Genomic DNA, 23,092 nt, shown 5'->3' with positions numbered 1-23,092 from the left:
AATTGACATATCTACATAGTTATATTAATGTAAAAAATGATAATCATAACATGATAATATATATTATATATCATAAACAATGATAGAGTATATCATTTTAGTATATGCTAGTACTATACATACTATACTTGTTCTTAGTATTGGTTTCAGTTTTAAAATATTAACTCAAATATGTAGAAATATAGAGAGTGAGTCAAAAATTATCCTCACTCTGGCTGTCAAATTTACAGACGTTTTCATATAATCAGAGTGCGGATAATTTTTGACTCACCCTCGTACTTTTTCCTTTATAGTATGCAACTTTCGCACAATTTCCACTTCACACTCAGTAAAATAAGCATCATACTAAATAATCAGGTCCACATAAAATAATAATCATTTCTGATTTAACTTAGTAGCTAATAGATTTACTCAGTCTCTCTTTTGGCTAAATGCTTAGTCTTCCAGAATTTCCAAGTGATTCATTTATCCAAATTTATTTCCTCATTCACAAGCATTTGCTCTGTGAACAAATGTGTCTTTAGACTTCATTTTCTATCCTTACAGCATCTACTGCTGAAGTGTCCAATGTATCTTGTGATGGCACAGCATCTCCTTTTAATTACACCCTGTTCTCAGGCCCATGGTGAACTTGCACATAGACCTTTAGATGACTCACTATGTCAGCATCAGGAGCTAGCTGAGCTATCTCCTATGTTTCAATTCGGGGCACAGAACTCCAGAATCCCATCTGTGTTCTATTAGAGTTAAACAGAATGCAAGTGGGCATGATGGAGGTGGAGGGAAGAGCAGAATGTGGGGGAGAGATGCAGAGTTAAGAACTTCACTACATCTGTGACTCTATTTCGGTTTTGTAAATAATTTCATTTGTACTGTTTCTTTAGATTCAACATGTAAGCAATATCATATGATACTTGTTTTTCTCTGTCTGACTTAATTTACTCAGCATGACAATCTCTCAGTCTATCCATGTCACTGCAAATAGCATTATTTTGTTCTTTTTTATGGCTGAGTAATATTACATTGTATATATGTACCACATCTTTATCTGCTCCTCTGTTGATAGACATTTAGGTTGTTTCCATTTCTTGGCTGTTGTAAATATTTCTGCAATGAATATTGGGGTGCATGTATCTTTTTGAATTATGATTTTCTCCATATATATACCTAGGAGTGGGATTGCTGGATCATATGGTAGCTCTATATTTAGTTTTTTAAGGAACCTCTGTACTGTTCTCCGTAATGGTTGTACCAATTTACATTGCCATCAACAGTGTAGGAAGGTTCCCTTTTCTCCACACCCTCTCCAGCATTTATTGTTTGTAGATTTTTTGATGATGGCCATTCTGACTGGTGTGAGGTGATACCTCATTGTAGTTTTGATTTGCATGTGTCTAAAAATTAGCGATGTTGAACTGTATGTCTTCTTTGGAGAAATGTTACCAGGGGAGAAAGGGGTGGGAAGGGATAAATTGGAAGATTGAGATTGAAATATACACTGCTATATATAAAATAGATAACTAATAAGTACCTATGGTATACCACAGGAAACTCTACTCAATACTCTCTAATGACTTATATGGGAAAGGAACCTAAAAAAGAGTGGATATATGTATATGTATAACTGATTCACTTTGCTGTACACCTGAAACTAACACAATATTGTAAATCAAATCTACTTCAATAAAAAATAAAAATAAAATAAAAATCCCAACATTAAAAAAAAAATACCAGGATTAGGTGGCTTCATTGGTGAATTCTACCAAACTTGTAAAGAAAAATCTATACAAATTATTATTTTTTCAGTTAAAGAAGGTCCTTTTTATTTTTGCAATGTCATTCCATACAGAAGCAACAGAAACATAATGGTCTTAACAAGAAGTTTACAACTGAATATTCGAACAGAAAATCTGTACACATTATCATTTACAGCAATTTTACATGGTAAATTAACTGATTGTTAAAAAAATGTTCTTTCTAAATCCTTCTGCTGCCTTAACTCTTGGAGTATTACAGGTAGAAGGCCTACTCAGTGCTATTTACAAGTACCAAATTAAGACTGTATAACTTACATAACCCCCATTAACTTACCAGCTCAATTCGCTACCTGACTATTCAGTGCTCTGAATGAGGGAAAAGCCCATCCCGACACATCAACGAACAGCCAAATCCCCACCCTTCCCATAACATAGTAAAGGTGTCTGGCTATGAGAACACTCGGTCAGATACCAGTGAAGACAGCCGGTGCCAGACTGGTCCCACGAACACGCGGTTACACCCAAACCAGCCACCTGACCAGTAACAACTTAATGTCTAAAATACTAGTGGAAAACCAGTTACGGTCCGCTCGTCAGGTTGACTTCAAGGATGCTAGAGATTCAAGAAGCAGTTAAGGTTGTCGCAAGATGGCCTCAAGTTCAGTTTTCCTCGGATTCGGTTCCATTTATGATTTAAAACATGCAAAACACACTCCCTATACGTAAAATTAATGTTTCTGAAGAAAATAAGGCAAGAACAACAATTCACCGCGAGACAGTAAACAACAGAAACCTCCAGGTACAAAGGCAGGACGCGTGCCGGCCGGGCGCCTCCCAGACGGGGGCAGCGCTTGCTCCCAGGGGCCTCCAGGGGGAGCCCGTTAGCTCATGGCTGAGAAGTCCTTCAAGGGTTCAGTTAAACAGGCCTCCAGGTCGAACTCGTCCTCCACCTGGCTGTCCACATGCCGAACTTTCGTGGGTGTGCCACAGTACGTGTCGAAGTTATCTTGAGAGCTCGTCTGGGATTCAGAGCTGCTTTCTGCGGATTCGGTCTCCATCTCCCCGAGGTCTGCAGGATGTATTTCTTGCAAATCACATCCTTCTTCAGCTGGAGGATCCCAAAAATGCAGAGCCACCTTCCACAGTTTGATCTGCTGGTCCCACGATCATCGACTATACTTCTTGAATTTGTTGGGGGTTTTGGGATGAATGCTGGGCTGGCGAAGGTGCCTGGGGACTCCTTTAATATAGCGATCGTAGGCCATGGTGTTCTTCCCATAGTTGATCTGCTTCTGTCTCCTCATCAGGACACTCTCATCGGTCTCTAAGTCGGCCGGCAATGCTGATATAGACTCCTTCGAATCCGAACTTCCTGATGATGACTTTCTCTCTCTTCCAAAGTCGTTTATGAGGAGTTTCCTTTTATATCTCGCGATTTCCTTGTTAACTCCAGTCCTCGTTTCATCTTCTTCCACTGCACTTGCCCAGTCTGAACACCCGGAACGGGGCTTCGGGCCTTCGGGAGTGGTAAAGCTGTCGGGTCTGCGGCCGCCTGGCGGCCTGGCGGCGTCCTCGGGCTTCCGGCGCCTCCCGTTGGCCGTGCGCTTGCGCCCGAGGCTCCATCTCGCGGGGGGCTGCGGCTCCCGCAGCCGGGGAGGGGGCGCTTCGCGGCCGGCAGGCCATGGCGCCGCGGCGGGCGGCCGGGACGATGGGCTCTGGCGGCGGCGGCGACGCGGCGACCTCCTCTCCTCGCGGCGCGGACGGATTTATAGAAATTATTTTTAATTGGGTAAATCTTGTAAATCTATTTGTGGGTGATACACTCTGTATTTTATAAATACATTAGGGGACACATAAAATGATATGTTAGACCTATTGTTTCTGAATCTTTGAAAAAATATTATCATATGAATTGAACTATATTTCAGAAATTTAACACAACTGAGCATACATTAATAATGATTCTTGTAAACTTTTTTGAAAATACAAAGAAGTGATAAAGAAGAGCATGTCTGTTACCTGAGGGTGGAATATAAAGGAAACGCACAAGAACAAGTCTCAACCAATTACAGCCTCCTCTTGAAAAGCCAATATCTTTAACAAAGGTAACAGTGTTCATTTTCCAAAGCAAACTACAAGCAAAGGGAAACTAAGAAGAAATGGGATTTTCCAGATTTACCTTGATGGTTTATGCACTTTTCTCAGTGAAGCACACCAAACACTTACTAAAGATAAAATATATGAACTTCATAGTGGAGAAATCTTGGAGAAAGCCCTTGAACTGGTGAACATCAGGTGTAATGGGACAAATTACTGGTTGCATTATCAAGTGACTGAGACACACAATACATTATCACTGCTATGGTATTCTGGGTAAAAATACATTATAAAATCATAATCTTAACAAACAAACAAAAAAGCATTCAGTGTCTCTGTTCTGCGTGTTCTTGATTCCTTTATATCTCCTAGAATTTTCAGTTTTCTGAGGGTGACTTCCTTCATGGTTCCAAAGGGAGAAGTAGGAAATTAATCTACTTTTCTATTTGAATTCATAAGCCTATAAGAGTTGAAATATTTTTAATAACTAAGACTTCCAAATGCTAATATTCCAAGCTTCAAAATGGATTAGTGTCCTTTCAGAAAACTTCTCTACCTAAAATTATTTTACAGACTCACATGGCTGTTTCCTTATCATCTGTATCAATTATATATTGCCACAATAATGTTGCATAACGAACAATCATGCAACTTCAGGGTCATAGAGCAATAAATGTTTACTTAGCTCAGGAATCTAAAGGGTTTATATTGTCAAGGAGGCTCTGCTGTCTGAGTGTTAGTAGTATTTTTATTGATCTTTGATGGTTTTACCTAAGACACATCAAGCCACATGACTCTGGTTCATATGCTTCTCATACTTCACTTGGGACTAGCCTGGGTATGTCCTCCTGATATTTATAGCAGAGGGCAAGAGCAGAAGCAGAAATATTCAAGTGCTTTTCCTTGTCTCTATTCTGTCATGTTTAGTAACATTTCAAAGTGAGATATTTAACTGAATCAGAGGCCGCAGAGAAGACTCTGCCCAGTGTAGCGTGCGTTTAGGGTCACATGCTAAAAGGTGTAGATTCAGGAAAGGGCAAAGTGTTAAACCCAGTAATGCAGTCGACATAGCAAATCTTTTGTTTTGGAGTGTCAAAAGATGTGCTTGAATACTTCATCCATAGCTATTCATTTTAAAACACTAAATAGTGTTGCTTAGTCTATGTTTCTTCAAATAAAGGAAAGTCATTAACTCTGGAGAATGTGTGTCATTTCCTTTCTTTTCTAAAGTTATAGTTTAGCTCTTGCAAGTAATGTGACTTATTTGGGGAAAAAATGTATATTATATATTTTTTCTTATCCACTAGTAAACTAATTCAATCCAATGCATTCTACTGCAGCAGCGTCCATCTGGTCTTTATGTTCCCATCCTTCCTTCTCAACATTCCCCACGTAGCAGCAAGGGTTATCTTTCTGAACTATAAATCAATTTTTGTCACCCTCTCTCCACATCCCCGCATTTTCATCCATTTATTACAATTTAAAACCCTTGCCATAATTGAAAGCATCATTCAGGACTGAGTTACTATCTGCTTCTCCAGCTTCCTCCTCACCATGTAACTCCACCATTGCACTCTTTCCTCTTTCACTGTCTTATCTCTTCAATCATATCAACTGATGTAATACAATCATACTAACATCCTGGCTTTCTCATTTTTTTCTTCCTCCTTAATGGAATGTCTTCTCCAAAACATTCATGAGAAAAAAGATCTCTCCCAACTACCATAGAAAACTAGGTCTCTTATCATTCTTTATCTCATTATCCTAGTTAATCATTTATGAAAACATAAGATAATTATGTTAATTATGTCATATTGGAATAATGTTCATAAATCATACAGTTTTCTTCTATTTTGTTTATCTACTGATTGACCTATGGAGATTTGCCATCACTAGAAACACTGTAAAGAAATGTTTAAATAGTCACTGTCTAATAAAAGTTCAAAAAGCAGCAATGAAAAGCAAAGGTGTGAAAAGTTAGATAATTATCTGGAAGAATGGAATGGAATATTATAACTACTATGATATTCCAAAGCAATAGAGAGTAACAAACAAATTAAATGATTTGGGAGTATTATTTTTGCAACATTTGTTCTAATGTTGAGGGCATTAATTTCAAAAGGACATTATAGAATTTGTTCATGAGCAAATACCAAATGTGGTCAGCCCCAGGGATGCTAGGAAATAGAACAAGAGGCTGTGGGTGGTGTTACAAGAACATGTCCACAGTGACAAAGATAAGATTAGTCTTAAGCTAGCAGCTATGACTACAAATGTTGTGTGAACTCATTTGTATCCACAAGCTTATGGAGACCATGGCAAGTGGATTAAGAGGCAAAGAGAAATGTGTCTTATTTTCCTCACAAGAGTGTTAGCTTAAAGGGCTTAGAATTTTGCCCGATATTGGAGATGAACATTTCTTGATATCAGATATTTGTTTTAAAGTATTATATAGAAATCTGGAATGAAGTGTTTCATTTCTTTTAAAATTAATTTTAAAAGTTAGATAGTTTGTGGAAGAGATGCTTTGAACAAAGAATCAAAATGGCTGTACCTTTGTGATCCCCTCACGTACTTCTCACAAACCAAGGTGAAGAAGACGATTTGCATAGCTTTTCTTGTGTGATCTCGTATCTTTCAATTTGTCATCCTTCTGGTTTATAATGACTTAGAGTTGAATATGGCAATTAAATATTTTGATGGGTTTTCTTTCTTCTTGGATAGATGAATATATCACCCAATATATTTTTACATTGAAAAACATTAAAATATGATGGCTGGCTGTTATTTAAAATGTTCACTGCAGTCAGAAAATGGTTTGACTTTTAAAACATACCTTACTAGCTAGAGAAACAGTCTGAATGTCAGGAAATGACTTAATCACAAATAGAGAAGATAGCAATGTCAATAAGTTCTGAAAAACAAGGTTCACTACAAGTAATCTATCCTGTAGTAATCCCAGGAGATAATCAAGAGCCGACTATAAGCAGAAAATACATTGGGTCTTGGCAAAGCACCTGAAGAAAAATCTTTCAGGTGGAAAAAACAAGTAAACAATTAAATGGGAGGCCAAGCAGACACCGGATCTTACACCTGGTCTTAAAATGCACTCAATTAAATTGAATAAGAAAAATTTATTTAACTTCAATTGAGTTTTCTAAAAAAAACTAAACAGCAGTTAAAATATATTTGTCTAATAAACTTATTTTTTGAAATATGTCCATATTTACCAGATTATAATTCCTCAGCATTAATCCAGGCTACAGAACTACTCTTTAATAACAGTATATAATATTTGTTAATAGAACCTGGAGAAAGTATTTACTAAAATGAAAAAATGGTGAATAAAGAATATCATTATAATATTACTTGTATATGTGTTATAACATTGCTTATATAAATATTATATTATCACTAAAGAATGTCTTCAATGAGGGCAGGGGTTTGGCATATATATTAATTTTTTTTTAAATTAAAAAAAAATGCCATCTTTTCCTGCTTAGTGGATGCAGGGAGGAAAAAAAAAGGTTTGTGACAAGAAGATCCTTATAGTACTTCTGATTGATTTTTTACTGCTGTATCTATATATTTATATTTAATAAATGTAAGGAGATATTGTTTCATTTCTCTTATTGTCCTGGGGAAAAATATATCTTGGAATTCAAATGGCATTTGGCAAAAGTTCTTATCTGCTTGAACTTTACATAGAAATATGTTATTGATCTGCCTTCCATGTACCCCTACCACAAACTCAGATGGCATTGACTAGGCACTTAGATCCTCTTGGGACATTGGTTTGTCTCTGCTTTTAGAAGGAAAAAATCAGATTGCTAACAATTGTAATCACTCTGCACATTTTTCCCAAATTGGTGTAAAATCCAGTGACAGTGTCTGCCAAAATAGATTCTTTTGTTTTTGTTTTTTTTTTGAAATAAGTGAAGCTAGCTTTTGTGTAAAAGCTTTTCTATGTTTAATTGCTTTGTATTATATACCAATATGTAAACACTGTCACAACAAAAGCTAACACAACTCTTTCATAGAAAATACTTCTTCCTTAACATACTCAAACATGTGCTCATCAAAATATTTTAGAACATCTTGAGGGACAAACTATTTTTTTTTTATTCTCATGGAGAACTTGAGCCTGGTTGAATCCTTTTTTTTTTTTTTTTTTTGGCCTCATTCTCCCCACTTCTCCACAGGTGCACAGGAGGAATGTATTCCTTCTCTCCTTAGCCTGCACAAACAGGTGCATGATATCCTCACTGGCAACTTTCTTGATATACCTTTGAAGTGAGCATTTCCCATATGGAAGCTTTGCCATTTTCCCCATCACACCACTCCAAAACAGCTGTTGCTTCCCAAGTTTTCAAAACTTGCTGTTACTAAGATGACCCATTACCTCATCGGTGTACTATATTCATCGGCAAAACAATCAGTTGCTTATTCTCAGTACTTAACAATGCTTAAATGTCGAAAAATGTTTTACTCGACCCACTTAGGGTCCCTGACTGGGTCTGAAAAATAAATCAACAGAGATAGACTAACAGGAAAAGCATACAACTATATTTGATATACGTTTTAAGTGATGCAGGAAACTTCACAAGGAAATGAAGACCCAAAGAAACAGTTAAACTTGAATATTTTGATGCTAGCTTTGATAAAGATTGGACAGTTGTGGAAAAATATGATAGGTTAAAGAGTATGAGGTAAATGCAGTAAAGTGGGGGAGATTTATTTTACAAGGCTTGTTTGTTAGCATTCTTCTCAGTGTCCCTTTGTCTTCAGAGGTAAGGATGCTCCTTTCCTCCAGGTATAAGGATGGCCCCTCTTGCATGAGGGTTTAATGACCTGTTTCAGGAGATAAGGAGAGGCTCTGTCAAAGTGATCTTCTTGCTTCTGCAGTTTTTGTTTTCAAACTCCTTCAACTGAAAATATTCAAAGTACCAAGGTTTCATATTTTGGGGTAGCATGTCCTGAATCCCTCCTGATAATTGCTTTCTTTCTATAACCTTAGGTTGCAGTCCTCTGCTATTTCGTGTTCTCCTCCAAGTTTGCTGATAGTTTCTCTTGGTGGCCTTTTTGCAGTCCCTTATAAGGGCAGTCTGTTGATTACACACTTTCTCTTAAACACCTCTATTTCCTGTTGCTCCAGCCGTGGTGTCCTGTTGACTTTCAGATACCCTGACTGACGTACCAAAACCCAAATTCTTTACCTCCTGCCTCACCAACCATCTTATTCTGTATTTCTTGTTTTTTTTTTTTTTAACTAAGCAAAGAACTTTATTAATCTTTGTTTCAAACTTTATTCCCAGGCTTCTTCAGCTTTAATTAGCTGCAAAGAATGAATTGTATATAAGCAAAAACTGAAAAGAGCTGCAGTGTCCAGGGGCTTGGGCTTAAAAATATTAGAGATCTAGATTTTATCAGATCCATAAACAAAATTTTAAAAAGAAGTCATAAAATAGCAGCTCCCAGTAACTTCTTCAAGATTTATCTTCTTCAGAAGTTGACTCAATTCAGTTTGCTTCTTTCTTGGAAGCCTCATCAAAATTCTCCACAAGATCTGGAACTTCATCATCATCATCCTCTCCAGTAGCAAGTGGTGCTTTTCCATCCACAGATTGTTTGGGCAGAGCTTCAGCCAGTCTCCTTAAACTGGTCAGACTGTCTGCGCAAAGCTGGTTTAAGATGCTCGGTAGCATTTCTGTCAGCTGCTTTGTCTCAGCATGGCCTGTAATGGTGAAAGTGTTTGCTGCCAGAGATGCCTGAACTTTAGGGTTGTTAAAGTGGATCACTGTTCCTTGGTTCGTGAACATATTCACCTCTTCAATACCAGAGATATTATTTACCCCTAACTTCTTTAAAGAGAACTGAAGTTTTTTGTCATCTGCTGTGGCTGTTCTATGAACCACCTTCTTCTTTCTGCGAGCAGTTCCTTTCCCACCAATACGCACTTGTGCCTGCAGTTTGGCGAGTTTCTCCTGGTTCATGATAGTTTCTTTCATCTTGTTGGAGCGGAAATGGGGCTGCGCAGGGGATTAGGGTTAGCGCTCAGGGGGTCTCGGGCAGACCAGCTGAGATAAGGCTCACACACGCGGGGACGCAAGATGGCAGCTGTATTTCTTGTTTTAATGAATGATATTGCCATCTGAATAATTTCTAAAATTTTAGATTTTATAATGACTGATCATTTTTCTTAAGGTGGATGCCATGTTCTATCAATTTATCTTCTAAAATATCTCTGATAGCAATTTTCTCACCCTTATCATCACTACCAATTTAACACTGATTTCCTGGACTCTAGTCTTAACGAAAGTTAGTAATTCTCAATAATATCAACAGTATGCTGTTCCTGACATCACAAATCTTATCACATTATATTTGTTAAAAATATTTCTGTTTCATATTTACTTCAAAACATCTTCAGTATAATCTACAATACACGTCATGATTTGGATCCTTCATTCTATAAATCTCATCCTTTTTATCTGTTGAGTCCTTGTTTCCTGCCACACGTCTCTGTATTTGTAATTGTTGTCTTTCATGCTTGGAATGCTCTCTGCAATCCATTGCTTCTATTTTAACCACAGGAACCTGAACTCATGTTTTCACCTTCAGATTAATTATTATATTTTGGGGGATGGATACACTAATATCCCTTTTCCTTCAAAGTAAAAGGATAACACATGGAGTATTGTACTTTAAAGTTTACATATTTACCTGCCTTTCTCTCTCTCTCATGAGTGTCTTTGGACCTCATCCATAATTTTTTGTTTCCAGTACATAGTGATATAATACATTTTTAATAGCATGCTTCTTGAGTGTATGTATGTGTGTGTATTATTAAAGAAAATGAAATACTGATTCTGACACTTGTTAAGAATGCTAAGGCAGGCTTTATTCAAGGGATCTATTGCAACAGGTGTAGGGATCACTGAAGTGGAGTTTCGCAGTAAGGGAGAGAGATTGGGTTCCACTCCAAATACAATAAGGGAAGGGTGGTTTTAGAGCCAAGGAGCAAGATGGGGTAGAGTGAGGTCAGTGGATGAAAAATTATTCAGAGGAAACATTAGAGGTAAGGGAGGATTTTGGCTTAGCTGAACTAGCAGGATTCTTGCTGAAGGGAGTTTAGGGTGATCAGACATGACCTGGAGGATAACAGAGGAGGAGGAACATAGTCAGATGTGAAGGGTGATCAGATGATGAAGATGGGAGATTCTGGCTAAAATGACTTAGCAGGATTTGTGATAAAACTGGATAATGTGAAGGTTAACATGGAAATCCAAAAATTGAGGCTTAATTGGGAAGAGGATTCAGAAGACTCTGAATAGGTTTTGGTCAATTAGAGAATCTTCGTACATCTACATCTATATCCACATATAAGTCTATATCTGTACCTTTATTTATACCTATATCTATATAGGTGTATATTGTTATCTATATGTATATGTAATGTGTATATATATATATGTATACACATTGCATATACAGATACAATTATATTATATATGTATATGTAATGTGTATGTATATATACATTACATATATACACATTACATACACAGATACAGTTATCCCTCAGGATAAATTGGGGTTGGTCCCAGGAACCCCAAGGATACCAAAATCTGCAAATGCCAAATTCCTTTATATAAAGTAGCATAGTCAATATTTATGTATAACTTATGCACATCTTCCTGTATACTTTACATCATCTGTAGATTCCTTGTAATACTTGATACAAAGTAAATACTATGTAAATAGCTGTAAATACAATGTAAATGTAAATAGTGGCCAGCATGAAGCAAATCCAAGTTTTACTTTTTGAAACTTTCTGGAATTTTTCTTTTTGAATATTTTCAATCCATGCTTGGTTGAATCAATGAATACAGAAGCTGAAGATATGGAGGGCCAACTGCATATCATAGATATATTAGATATATTTAATTTATATGCAGAGATAAAGATCTATCTATGTATATTTTATATTCTATATATGTGTATATATACTTTTGTGTTAAGTATATAATAAAATTAGGGCAAAGTTGGTAATTCTAAAGCAATATTAAAAGGAAAATACATGAAATATATATTCTAGAGTAAAAATACTCTTTCTTCTAATGACATTTAGGAGATAAACTAAAGTAGTATTTTTGTAGTATAGTTTCACTTTATATAAAAAGTACTATTGGTATAGCCATTTCATTTTCAGATAGTCTTTAAAACATTCTATTGAATTGAGCCGAGGATACCCCACGCAGTGCTGCCAATGCCCCGGCAGAGGACCTGAGGTCATCGTCAAATTTGAAATATTTAAAGTGGATCCAAAACTGTTTCAGCAATACAGACAATTAAGTGCATTGTTGTGGGTAATGGTGCCATTGGTAAAACATGTCTCCTGAAATCCTGCACAACAAACAAATTTCCATCTGAGTATGTACCGACTGTTTTTGACAACTATGCAGTCACAGTTATGATTGGTGGAGAGCCATATACTCTTGGACTTTTTGATACTGCAGGGCAAGAGGATTATGACAGATTATGACCGCTGAGTTATCCACAAACAGATGTACTTCTAGTCTGTTTTTCAGTGGTCTCTCCATCCTCATTCAAAAGTGTGAAAGAAAAGTGGGTGCCTGAAATAACTCACCACTGTTCAAAGACTCCTTTCTTGCTTGTTGGGACCCAGACTGATCTCAGAGATGACCCCTCTACTATTGAGAAACTCGCCAAGAATAAACAGAAGCCTGACACTCCAGAGACTGCTGAAAAACTGGCCCATGACTTGAAGGCTGTCAAGTGTGTGAAGTGTTCTGCACTCACATAGAAAGGCCTAAAGAATGTATTTGACAAAGCAATATTGGCTGCCCTGGCGCCTCCAGAACCGAAGAGCTGCAGGTGTCTGCTGCTGTGAACGCCTCTCCAGAGCCCTTTCTGCACAGCTAGTGTTGGCATCATACGAAAAGCAATGTTTAAATCAAACTGAAGATTAAAAATTAAAATTCATTTTTGCAATAATAACCAATGCCCCACACCTACCCACAAGCACTCGTGTGAGACAAGGCCCATAGGTACGGCCCCCTTCCTCCTCTCAATACTAGTTAATTTTGAGTAATTGTGTATTGTCAGAAAAGTGACCAGTACTAGTTTTTGTTCTGTTGTTTCAAAAAAATTATTATTTGTTTGTTTGTTTAAAAGCAAGGCATGCTTGTGATGACTCTGTAACAGACTAATTTGGGTTGTTGAAGCTGTTCCCGGGTTCCACTCTGGAGAGTGATCTGGGATATCTAGCGGTTTTTTTTCTTTTTCTTTTTCTTTTCTTTTCTTTTCTTTTCTTTTCTTCTTTTCTTTTCTTTTCTTTTCTTTTCTTTTTTCTTTTGGGGGGGCAGGGAAGTGTGTGTGTGGGATTTGTTTTTATTTAGTCATGTTTTTTTAATTCATTAACCATTGGACAGCCCTTAAGGGGAGGAGGACAGATTGATTCCACATTCCTCTTCCTAGATCTAGTTTAGAAAACATGTTCCTCACCTGGTGCTCTTAGAAAGGAGTATAGTAAATGCCTCATTTAATAATATACCCCTTTTTGAAAGTTGCCTTTTTTCTCCACCCTTGAGTAGGTCCAGTATTTAATGAAACTCATGAAAGTGGGTGAAACCTGTCTTGCCCCTCCTCTTTTCTAGGATGCGCTATATTTGTGACTGTGACTCTCAAGGAAATTTGTTTGCCATTTGCTGATTTTTTTAAGTTAATTTCTAACTTCTTTCACTGATAAATGAAGAAAAGTATTGCACCTTTTGAAATACACCAGATGAATCGAGTACATAGTTAAAAAACATTTTTCCCCCTGTCGGTCATTGTCTTAATATGCTTAGCATAGATGTGCAGCTTTATAGTGTATGATATTGTGTTCCTAGAACACAGCCAAAGACCTGGTATATAGAGGAAATCCGAGGGGTGGTGCTACAAGAGAGATATCTGTGGGATGATTCACATCCTCTTTCAAGTTATGAGGATGGAGACCTGCTTCATTAAGAAGCTGGGGGTGGGGTAGGGGTGGATAGAACTTTTAACAACATGGGTACCAGTCAGGGGAATCCCCTTATTTCTCTTTTGCATATGAAGAACCCTAGGGCAGCCAGGTGAGGCTCTCTAGTTTAATAAAAATCCTGGGGAGAGTCTTATGAAGACTCTTCATAAGTGTTAATAGGGATTTTATCAGCTTATTTTGGTTGCAGGTTTCAATGCTTAAAAATGTTAGGTAATCTTCCCCACCTTCTCCAAATCCTAATTCTTGTAGATTTCATTAGTGTCGAACCAATGCTTTCTCATGTCTCAACTCTTTGTATATGCATTCTTTTCAGATGTATTAAACAAACAAACAAAAAAAAACCCTTAAAAATTTCTATTGAATTGGGACTATGATTCCCAATTAGTGAAGGTTGCTAGTAATAGATATTAGCGCAAACCAACTTCTAAAAAGTTTTAAAATAAAACAAAACAAAAAACTTGGCTCACAAAGGAAAGTCACAGGGGCTTTATTCAAAATGAAATTCAAATCAAATATATCATCAAATGTTTGCCCCTCAGCCCAATACACATATGTACACAAATGACTGTGTACATGTTCTCACAAAGGCATACCCTCAAACCTTTCTTTCTATCAGCTCTGCTTTCTTTCTGTACTAGTCTCTCTCAGGCAATTTGTTCCACATTGTTTGTGAAAGTGTCCTTTGTCACTTCAGACATATGGCATCTTTAGTATCAGAAAAAGAATTCTGACTCTGCTTGAGTTACTTAGCCACCCCTGGTACAATCACTGTATCCAAGGAGATGGGATGTACACAGGCCAGCTTGGGTCTCATATGCATCTTTATGCCCTGAAAGTCAGGATCATAAGATTGATAGCTTCACGCTAATGGCATGGAGACATGGAGAGGCAGTTCCTCAAAGGATATAGGAAAGCCAGAACATAGACAAAATATACTTCATGTGTTCATTTCCCAATTTCATGTCTTGGATAACGTTGACACATCGATAGATTAATTTCAATGTTCTCAATGACAATAGGAACAGGTTATTCCCAGCTGTGATGAGGCCAATTCTGCTTTCATAAAAATAACTTATTAAGCATTCTCTAAAAAAGATTTAACTTTCTAGTGCATAGAAAATGATGCTGTATTTCTCATATTCTTGAATCCAATGTGACTAATATATATAAAGATAACATTATTTCAGTCATTCAGTTAACTCATATTGAAATGGGAGAGGTGTATTAAGATTTACACAAAACACATGAAGTAGCTTCTGGTAGCTTGTCTAAATTATTGGTATGTGTCAACTTATAATTATTTCCCCCTTCTCAAATCTTTCCTAAAGGAAAATGTAGTATTATACTGAAGATTTCAACCACTATTAATATACAATGCCCCCCGCAACCTGAGAAATACCATGCGCTTGAAAATTATCACATGCTCCAAAAATAAGCATATCATGCATTCATTTCTGTTATTTTTTAAGATGAAGGACTACTGATCAGGTAAGTAATGTCAAAGCTAGGGAAAAGCTAGTCAAATTTTATAGAATAAGCCTATGTTAGTTAAGAATGAAAGGGCTATTTGTTATGTGCCATGTATAAAAAGAAAGGCAGGTGGTTTAATTATGAATCTGAACTTCTTGAGCTTGACATTTATCTCCTTGGTGCATAATTTTTTAAAGCAGTAACCCATGGAATATAATACAAGGATGCTAAACTACATAAACTCACACACACACACACACACACACACAAGATACCAACTAAGAGCTGAATTCAATTATGGATACATTACCGAAAGTTTTGCCATAGAGAAAACCTATTATCTTTACACTAAATATGCAAATAATGCAATACACTTATTGAAAGAGGAAAGATTAAAGACTCCTAGATCAAATGTCTGTCACAAAATGTCATGCATTTCCATATTCTTATCAAACTGCCTTGATTTCATTATCAAAAGTAATAATACTATTCATTTTTATAGCTCTTCATCACTGTGACACAGAAAAGTAAAGTAAAATAAAAGGGTGAGGTTACACCCATGACCTTGGTTGCTTCTACCCAACATTCTTTTTAACCTATACATTTTCTCAGAAATTACCTTCAAAATACAAAATGTTCTTGATAAAATTAGGGGTATAGTATTAAGAAGAATACGTCAAAGTAAATACTTCAAGTAAGGAAATAATTTAGTTTACAAAATAAAAATCATGCTGTCTCCTGAACCATATATAATCCATGTTTTCTAGCAAAAGAAATTATTTTTAGTATAAAATAAGTAAAAATTAAATAATATAACTCCTGTTAATTCAAAATTTCATAGACTTACATTTTTCTTCTTCCAAGATTTAGCCTTTCCTGTAAGATTTTTTTTTTAATGTGGACCATTTTTAAAGTCTTTATTGAATTTGTTACAATATTGCTTTTGCTTTATGTTTGGGTTTTTTGGCCCCAAGGCATGTGGAATCTTAGCTCTCTGACCAAGGATCAAACCCACATCCCCTGCATTGGAAGGTGAAGTCTTAACCACTGGACCGCCAGGGAAGTCCCAGATTTAGCCTTCTTTAAAACATTCCTGATCACATTATTCTCTGTACAAAAAACCTTAAATAACTGCTATATCTAAATTTAGTAATCTAACGTGTGTGTGTGTGGGTGTGTGTGTCAAAGTATAGCGTTACTTTACATGAATAATCTTCATTCATTTTAGCATTTTTCTAGCTGGATTTTTTTTTTCTCTAGACCATGGTTTTCAAATTCCTTTGTCTTTATTTAACTTGCTTAATTAATTGGGTTATATTTTTAATCTACTGAATTATGTCTAATTTCAGAGATGAGAAAAAAATAATGTCACACTAGATCACTTAACTGGAAAAGTTTTTGTCCTCTGAACTCTGATAACCCTTTATCTGTACTTCTGTTATCACCTTTTATGATTCCATATTTTATAGAGCATCTATTTTTCATCAGGCCATAGACTTGGGCACTTTTGATATAAAGATGAAGGGATTTGAATCTGATTTGCTTTGGTTAAGAAATGACTAGCCTTTGAGAGAGACAGCTATAGAAAAAACTGATAGGACTGATTACAAAGTGCTTGTAAGGTGCTAAAAAAGAAGGCTATTACATCTGACTGGAGTTTCATAGATGGCAAAAAAAAAAAAGATAACCTTTATGAAAGAAATACCAGCTAAAGAAAAGCACGTGGGTAGAGAAATGGAGGTCCAGAACCTCAGAATATGAGCTAGGAAGAGCTACAAGTGTAAAGTTGGAGTGTAAAGTACATTGTGTGCAATATGGTTATGGTTGGGAGAGGACAGCAATAGATGAGAGTGAAAACATAAGCTGGGGCAAAAAATGCAATGAGCCTTATTCTTTTTTTTTAATAAATATATTTATTTATTTTATTGGCTGTGTTGGGTCTTCATTGCTGCACGCAGGCTTTCTCTAGTTGCAGTGCGTGGGGGCTACTCTTTGTTGTGGTGCTTGGGCTTCTCATTGCAGTGGCTTCTCTTCTTGTGGAGCACGGGCTCTAGACCTGTGGGCTTCAATAGTTGCAGCATGTGGGCTCAGTAGTTGTGGCTCACGGGCTGTAGAGTGTAGGCTCGGTAGTTGTGGTGCATGGGCTCAGTTGCTCCCGCAGCATGTTGGATCTTCCCGGCCCAGGGATCGAACCTGTGTCCCCTGCATTGGCAGCCAGATTCTTAACCACTGTGCCACCAGGGAAGTCTCAGCCTTATTCTTTATACTAAAGAGATATGACATTATGATAAAGGCCAACAATGAGCACCTCTGTTAAACTTGACATAGAGGAGAGACAAAATCATCTAGAAAAGTTAACTTTGAAGGAAAATTGATAAAAAATTAGATAAGAAAATTAAAATCAGGGCAATGAATGAGAAAGATATTGTTGCCTTCATCCCACTGTAAGATCATAAGACCATTAACATAATGGAATGGAAGTAATTACAGGCACACCTCATTTTTTCACACTTTGGTTTATTGCTCTTTGCAGATGTGTATTTTACAGATTGAAGATTTGTGGCAACCTTGCTTCAAGCAAGTCTGTCAATACCATTTTACCAAGGGTGTTTGCTCACTTTGTGTCTCTATGTCACATTTTGGTAATTCTTGCAAACCCTCCATCAGGAAAAGGATCACAATATGCTGAAGTCTCAGATGATGCTTATCATATTTTAGCAATAAAATATTTTAATTAAGGTATGTACATTTGCTTAGATATAATGCTATTGCACACTTAATAGACTACAGTATAGTATAAACATAATGTTTATATGCTGTGGGAAACCAAAAAGTTCATGTGATTTGCTTTATTGCAATATTTGATTTCTTGTGGTCATCTGGAACTGAACCCTCAATATCTCTGAAGTGTGCTTGTAATCAACAGATGATTCATCTGTCAAGCTGATAAATTTGCTCTCTGATTGCTTGGTAGGGGTTTAAAAAATTTGGGACAAAGTTCCTCCCAGGTTTTCTTGTTTCAAGATTTGAGGAGACAATGTTGAGAATAAAATCACATGAACATTCAAAATGAAGTTACTACAATAAAGTGGCAAGAGAGTAGCAAGAAGAATGGGAATGTTGTGAACCCTCACCACACTGAGTTTCAAGTACTTGCTCAGATTTTTTATATCAATAAGCAAAAAATAATTCCACATCTATATCACAACAGGATGTTCCAGTGAGGTAATAACTTACTTCATATTCTAAGATGACTCGGAAAAGTTAGGGCTTATTTGATTAATGAGGGTGAATAAAGGAAAAAAAATGCAGAAGCAGGCTAACACATTATTAAATATTGCAGATACTCCTTTTCTACTTTCCATTTTCTTTGTGAAATAATCAAGATTTTGTTTGGAGCTTATGTTTTCCAGATTAAAAAAATGACAAAGAAGAACTGATTCCTTGGGTCCCTCCAAATAGCAATAACTATGTAACACAATTCAAGTCCATGATAATAATGAGTTATGTTCTGGATGGGGATTTCAGAAAAACTATTGTATTCCCAATAAAAAAGGCCAAAATCATCCACCTAAAAATGTTGCTCTTCATACTTCTCTCTTAGAATCATCCACCTAAAAATGTTGCTCTTCATACTTCCCTCTTAGTTCCTTAAAGTGGAATTAGTGCAACAAACATGTGAACACTGAGAACAAAGCCACATGGTAAGTATTATGAGTGGAAAATAGATGAAACTTAGGAGCCTGAGGTCATCGAATGATTACTGTACAAGTGTGAGTCATCAACATCCAACTTTCTGGTTATATGATAAAAATAACTCCACTGGCCATAAAAAAGAATGAAATATTTCCATTTGCAGCAAGATGGATGGGCCTAGAGATTATCATACTAAGGGAAGTACGTTGGACAGAGAAAGACACATGTTACTTATTACATGATATCACTTATATGTGGAATTTAAAAAATAATACAAATGAACTTATTTCTTTGAGAGAAACAGACTTGCAGACATAGAGAACACACTATAGTTACCAAAGGGGAATGGGGGCAGGGGAGAGAGATAAATTAGGAGTATGAGATTAACAGATACAAACTACTATATATAAAATAGATAAACAACAAGGTCTTACTATATAGCACAGGGAACTATACTCAATATCTTGTAATAATATGTAATGGAAAAGAATCTGAAAAAGAATATATATATATATGAGTATATATATAACTGAAAAACTTTTCTGTACACCTGAAATAACACAATATTGTAAATTAACTATAATTCAATTAAAAAAGAAAGTAGAAAACAATTTTAAAAATAATTCCAGTGGGGTCTTCAGGATAAAAGTAATGGCTTCTTACTCTCCCCTTCGTGGCTTCCTCCTTCTGAAAGGAAAGATGAGGTCTCTGGATCAGAGAATATACCACCTATTACTCACGGACCATCTTAATGCAGATTCCTTGAGATTCAACCCCCACAGGTTGATGTAATGAGGGCATGATATCACCTTTTGCATGTAGCAAGGTTGCGCAACAAAAGAGGAGCCCCAAAATTATAACACTCTGAGCTTACATGACCTCTGACGTGACACAACTTTCCTTCCCTCTCTCAAGAGAGGGAGCAAGATATAGAACATTTTACTCTGGAAAGTAAACACATCTTCCCCAGGAGGGGAGAGAAAGATCTCTAGCTTCACCAACAGAGAATGTAATACAATAGATCTAGAGGAGAATGTTCTCTAAATCTTTCTGGAGCCATTCGTGATCTCTATATTCCAAGGTATATTAGTTTTCTCTTTCTTCTGTCACAAATACCATACATTCAGCTGCTCAAAATAACACAGTTCTGTGGGTCAAATTCTAATACAGATTTCACTGGGCTAACATCAAGCTGTCAGCAGGATTACAAAGGCTCTAGAGAAGAATCCATTTCCTTTTCAGCTCTTAGAGTCTCCCTCATCCCTTGGCTCATGGCTCCTTTTATCTTCAGAGTAAAAGCAATGCCTGGTCCAGTTTTCTGCTCATTGCATTATTGTGGCCTTGATCTCTCTTTCTCCTGTATATTTAAGGATGCTCAAGATTAAATTAAGCCCAACCAAATAATATGGGATGATCTCTGTATTTAGAGATCATCTGATTAGCAACCTCAATTCCATCTTGAATTTCCATCTGCCATGTAAGAAAACCTATTCAGAAATTATGGGGATTAGGAAATGGACATCTTTGGAAGCCATTATTCTGCCTACCACACATTGCATGTTTGCTATTCAGTCATCTTTAAATCAAGTTTGTTAGTACTCTTTACACAGAAAGCCCAGATTGAAAAATAGTGAAAATATTCATGAATAATTGTCTCTCAAAATCATCATATATATGGTTTATAAAGTTATAAGACAGCATGAGGTTAACTAGGGAGTCATTGCATGTGGGATTACTAATGATGCACTTTAATATTAGAGTTCACAGAGATGAGGAGGAGCCAACAGAAGAGATGGAGGTAAGGGAGGGATTAGGTACTAAAGGTTAAGGATCAGAAAAATAGTATGGTCTTTGGAAGCTAAATGAAGAAAGTGAAAGAGAATGGAATGACAAATTCTGTCAATAGGTCAAGTGAGTTGTGGATTGAGAAATAACCATCAGATTTGGTAACATAAAAGTAATTTATTACTTAATATAAGACATTGGAATAGGCTACAGCTTCAGTAGTTCATATCATTTGTCTCACCCTACTCATATCTGTAACATGCTATCCCTATTAATTTTGGCTTTTTTAAGGACAAGTAACAAGTAAAGCTAAAATGTTGAGTTAAGCCACATCTAAACCACATTTCACATTTGTATTGTAATTCACTTTTTCTTGGTCATCAAAGCTCACTATTTAGGGAAAGTATTTTAACAACCACATGAGGCTAATAAAACACAAAATTAAGATGGGGATATGTGTATAAAAACAGATGATTGAACTTGGTGTAACCCCCCCAAAAAAAATAATTAATTAAAAAAAAAAAAAGAAAAAAAACCCCACAAAATTAAGAATCATGAATAAGGCTTTAAAAAAATCAAAACTATGATGATTGCACAATTGCAGGAATAATATAACACAAATCTCACAATACAAAACTTTAAGCCATATATAGATTTGAGGTTTAGTTGTAAAAATTCAGACAGCATATTTTTATTCGGAAAACTGGGGGAAAACTCTTTATTGTTTATATTTTATTAGCTTAGCAATGGTTTTAATTTTTTAAGAAGGCTATTACTCATTTAGTGGTTGGTTAACCATATATGACCTTTATTCTTTTACTGTGGTTATTGAATGTTATGATGAAATAATTGCTGTGGGTTATCAGGCATGGAGACAGTTAAATGTCACACTTAATTTTCACATATATTTGCTTACAAATAAATATTTTCATGCTTCATAAGATAGTATATATCATGATCTCCAAAACATATTCAGATGATGACATTTTTTAAAACTGTTCTTGTCGCTTAGATTTATAGTAATTTTAAAGCCAAAACAAAATTAAATGACTGTATTCAATGAGTAGTGAAATGTTGTCTCTCTCTTTTTTTTTCATTAACTTGTGGCATTATTTTAAATGAATTTCTCAAAGTATTTTACAACTTTTAACAGGAAGCAATTGTGTTAACTATAGTTATTTTATTTCTTTAAGAATCCAAATACTAGTAGCAAGAAAGGGACAGATCTGTCTTTGACTTCTTCCTGGTACCATTTTCCGCAAATATTTTGTGGCTGTTTTGCTAAATTTTTGAATCATTGTCCATATATATGATTTAACATGTTTTGAAAATGTACTCCTTTACAAAATAAATTAGGGTGATTATGTAATAACATGGTAATAAAAAAATGGTAGATAATAACATAATACCTTCCTTTTATTTATTTTTTCAGCTTTCTTATTGTGGTAAAATAACATAAAATTTATCATCTTGGGCTTCCCTGGTGGCACGGTGGTTAAGAATCTGCCTGCCAATGCAGGGGACATGGATTCAAGCCCTGGTCTGGGAAGATCCCACATGCTGCAGAGCAACTAAGCCCATGTGCTACAATTACTGAGCCTGTGCTCTCTAGCCTGTGAGCCACAACTATTGAGCCCATGTGCTGCAACTACTGAAGCCTGAGTGCCTAGAATCTGTGCTCCACAAGAAGAGAAGCCACTGCATTAAGAAGCCCATGCACTGCAATGAAGAGTAGCCCCCACTCTTCGCAACTGCAGAAAGCCCATGTGCAGCAACAAAGACCCAATGCAGCCAATAAATTAAAAAATAAAATAAATATATAAATTAAAAAAATTTTTCATCTTAACCATTTTTAAATTGTCATCTGTGGTCACACTTCTGGCCACCTGGTTCTTTTTTTCTTTTTTTTTTAAATTAAAAATTAACTAATTTTTAAAATTTATTTTTATTTATTGGCTGTGTTGGGTCTTCATTGCTGAGCACGGGCTTTCTGTAGCTGCAGAGAGTGGGACTACTCTTCATTGTATTGTGCAGGCTTCAGTAGTTGTGGCACATGGGCTCAGTAGTTGTGGCTCATGGGCTTAGTTGCTCCTCAGCATGTGAGATCTTCTCAGACCAGGGATGGAAACTGTGTCCCCTGCATTGGCAGGTGGATTCTTAACCACTGTGCCACTAGGGAAGCCCTCATCTTAACCATTTTTAAATATACAATTCAGTTATATAAAGTACATATATGTTG

The 23,092-nt window shown here is 36.2% G+C and overlaps 1 protein-coding gene and 2 pseudogenes across 1 annotated transcript; 1 reads left to right on the top strand and 2 right to left on the bottom strand.

The window, feature by feature from the left end:
• Positions 1-2,623: 2,623 nt before the first annotated feature.
• On the bottom strand, positions 2,624-4,259 carry LOC130829878 (histone RNA hairpin-binding protein-like; annotated as a pseudogene).
• Positions 4,260-9,312: 5,053 nt separating this feature from the next.
• Positions 9,313-9,967, bottom strand: LOC130830188 (transcription factor BTF3-like). The gene has a single exon (XM_057697232.1). The coding sequence runs from the start codon at positions 9,860-9,862 to the stop codon at positions 9,374-9,376; it is 489 nt and encodes a 162-aa protein (XP_057553215.1). The 5' UTR covers positions 9,863-9,967; the 3' UTR covers positions 9,313-9,373.
• Positions 9,968-10,739: 772 nt separating this feature from the next.
• Positions 10,740-12,768, top strand: LOC130829877 (cell division control protein 42 homolog; annotated as a pseudogene).
• Positions 12,769-23,092: the final 10,324 nt, after the last annotated feature.

Source organism: Hippopotamus amphibius, chromosome 10, assembly GCF_030028045.1.
Source record: "Hippopotamus amphibius kiboko isolate mHipAmp2 chromosome 10, mHipAmp2.hap2, whole genome shotgun sequence".
NCBI classification, from domain to species: domain Eukaryota; kingdom Metazoa; phylum Chordata; class Mammalia; order Artiodactyla; family Hippopotamidae; genus Hippopotamus; species Hippopotamus amphibius.
This window is presented reverse-complemented; position numbering and strand designations above follow the sequence as displayed.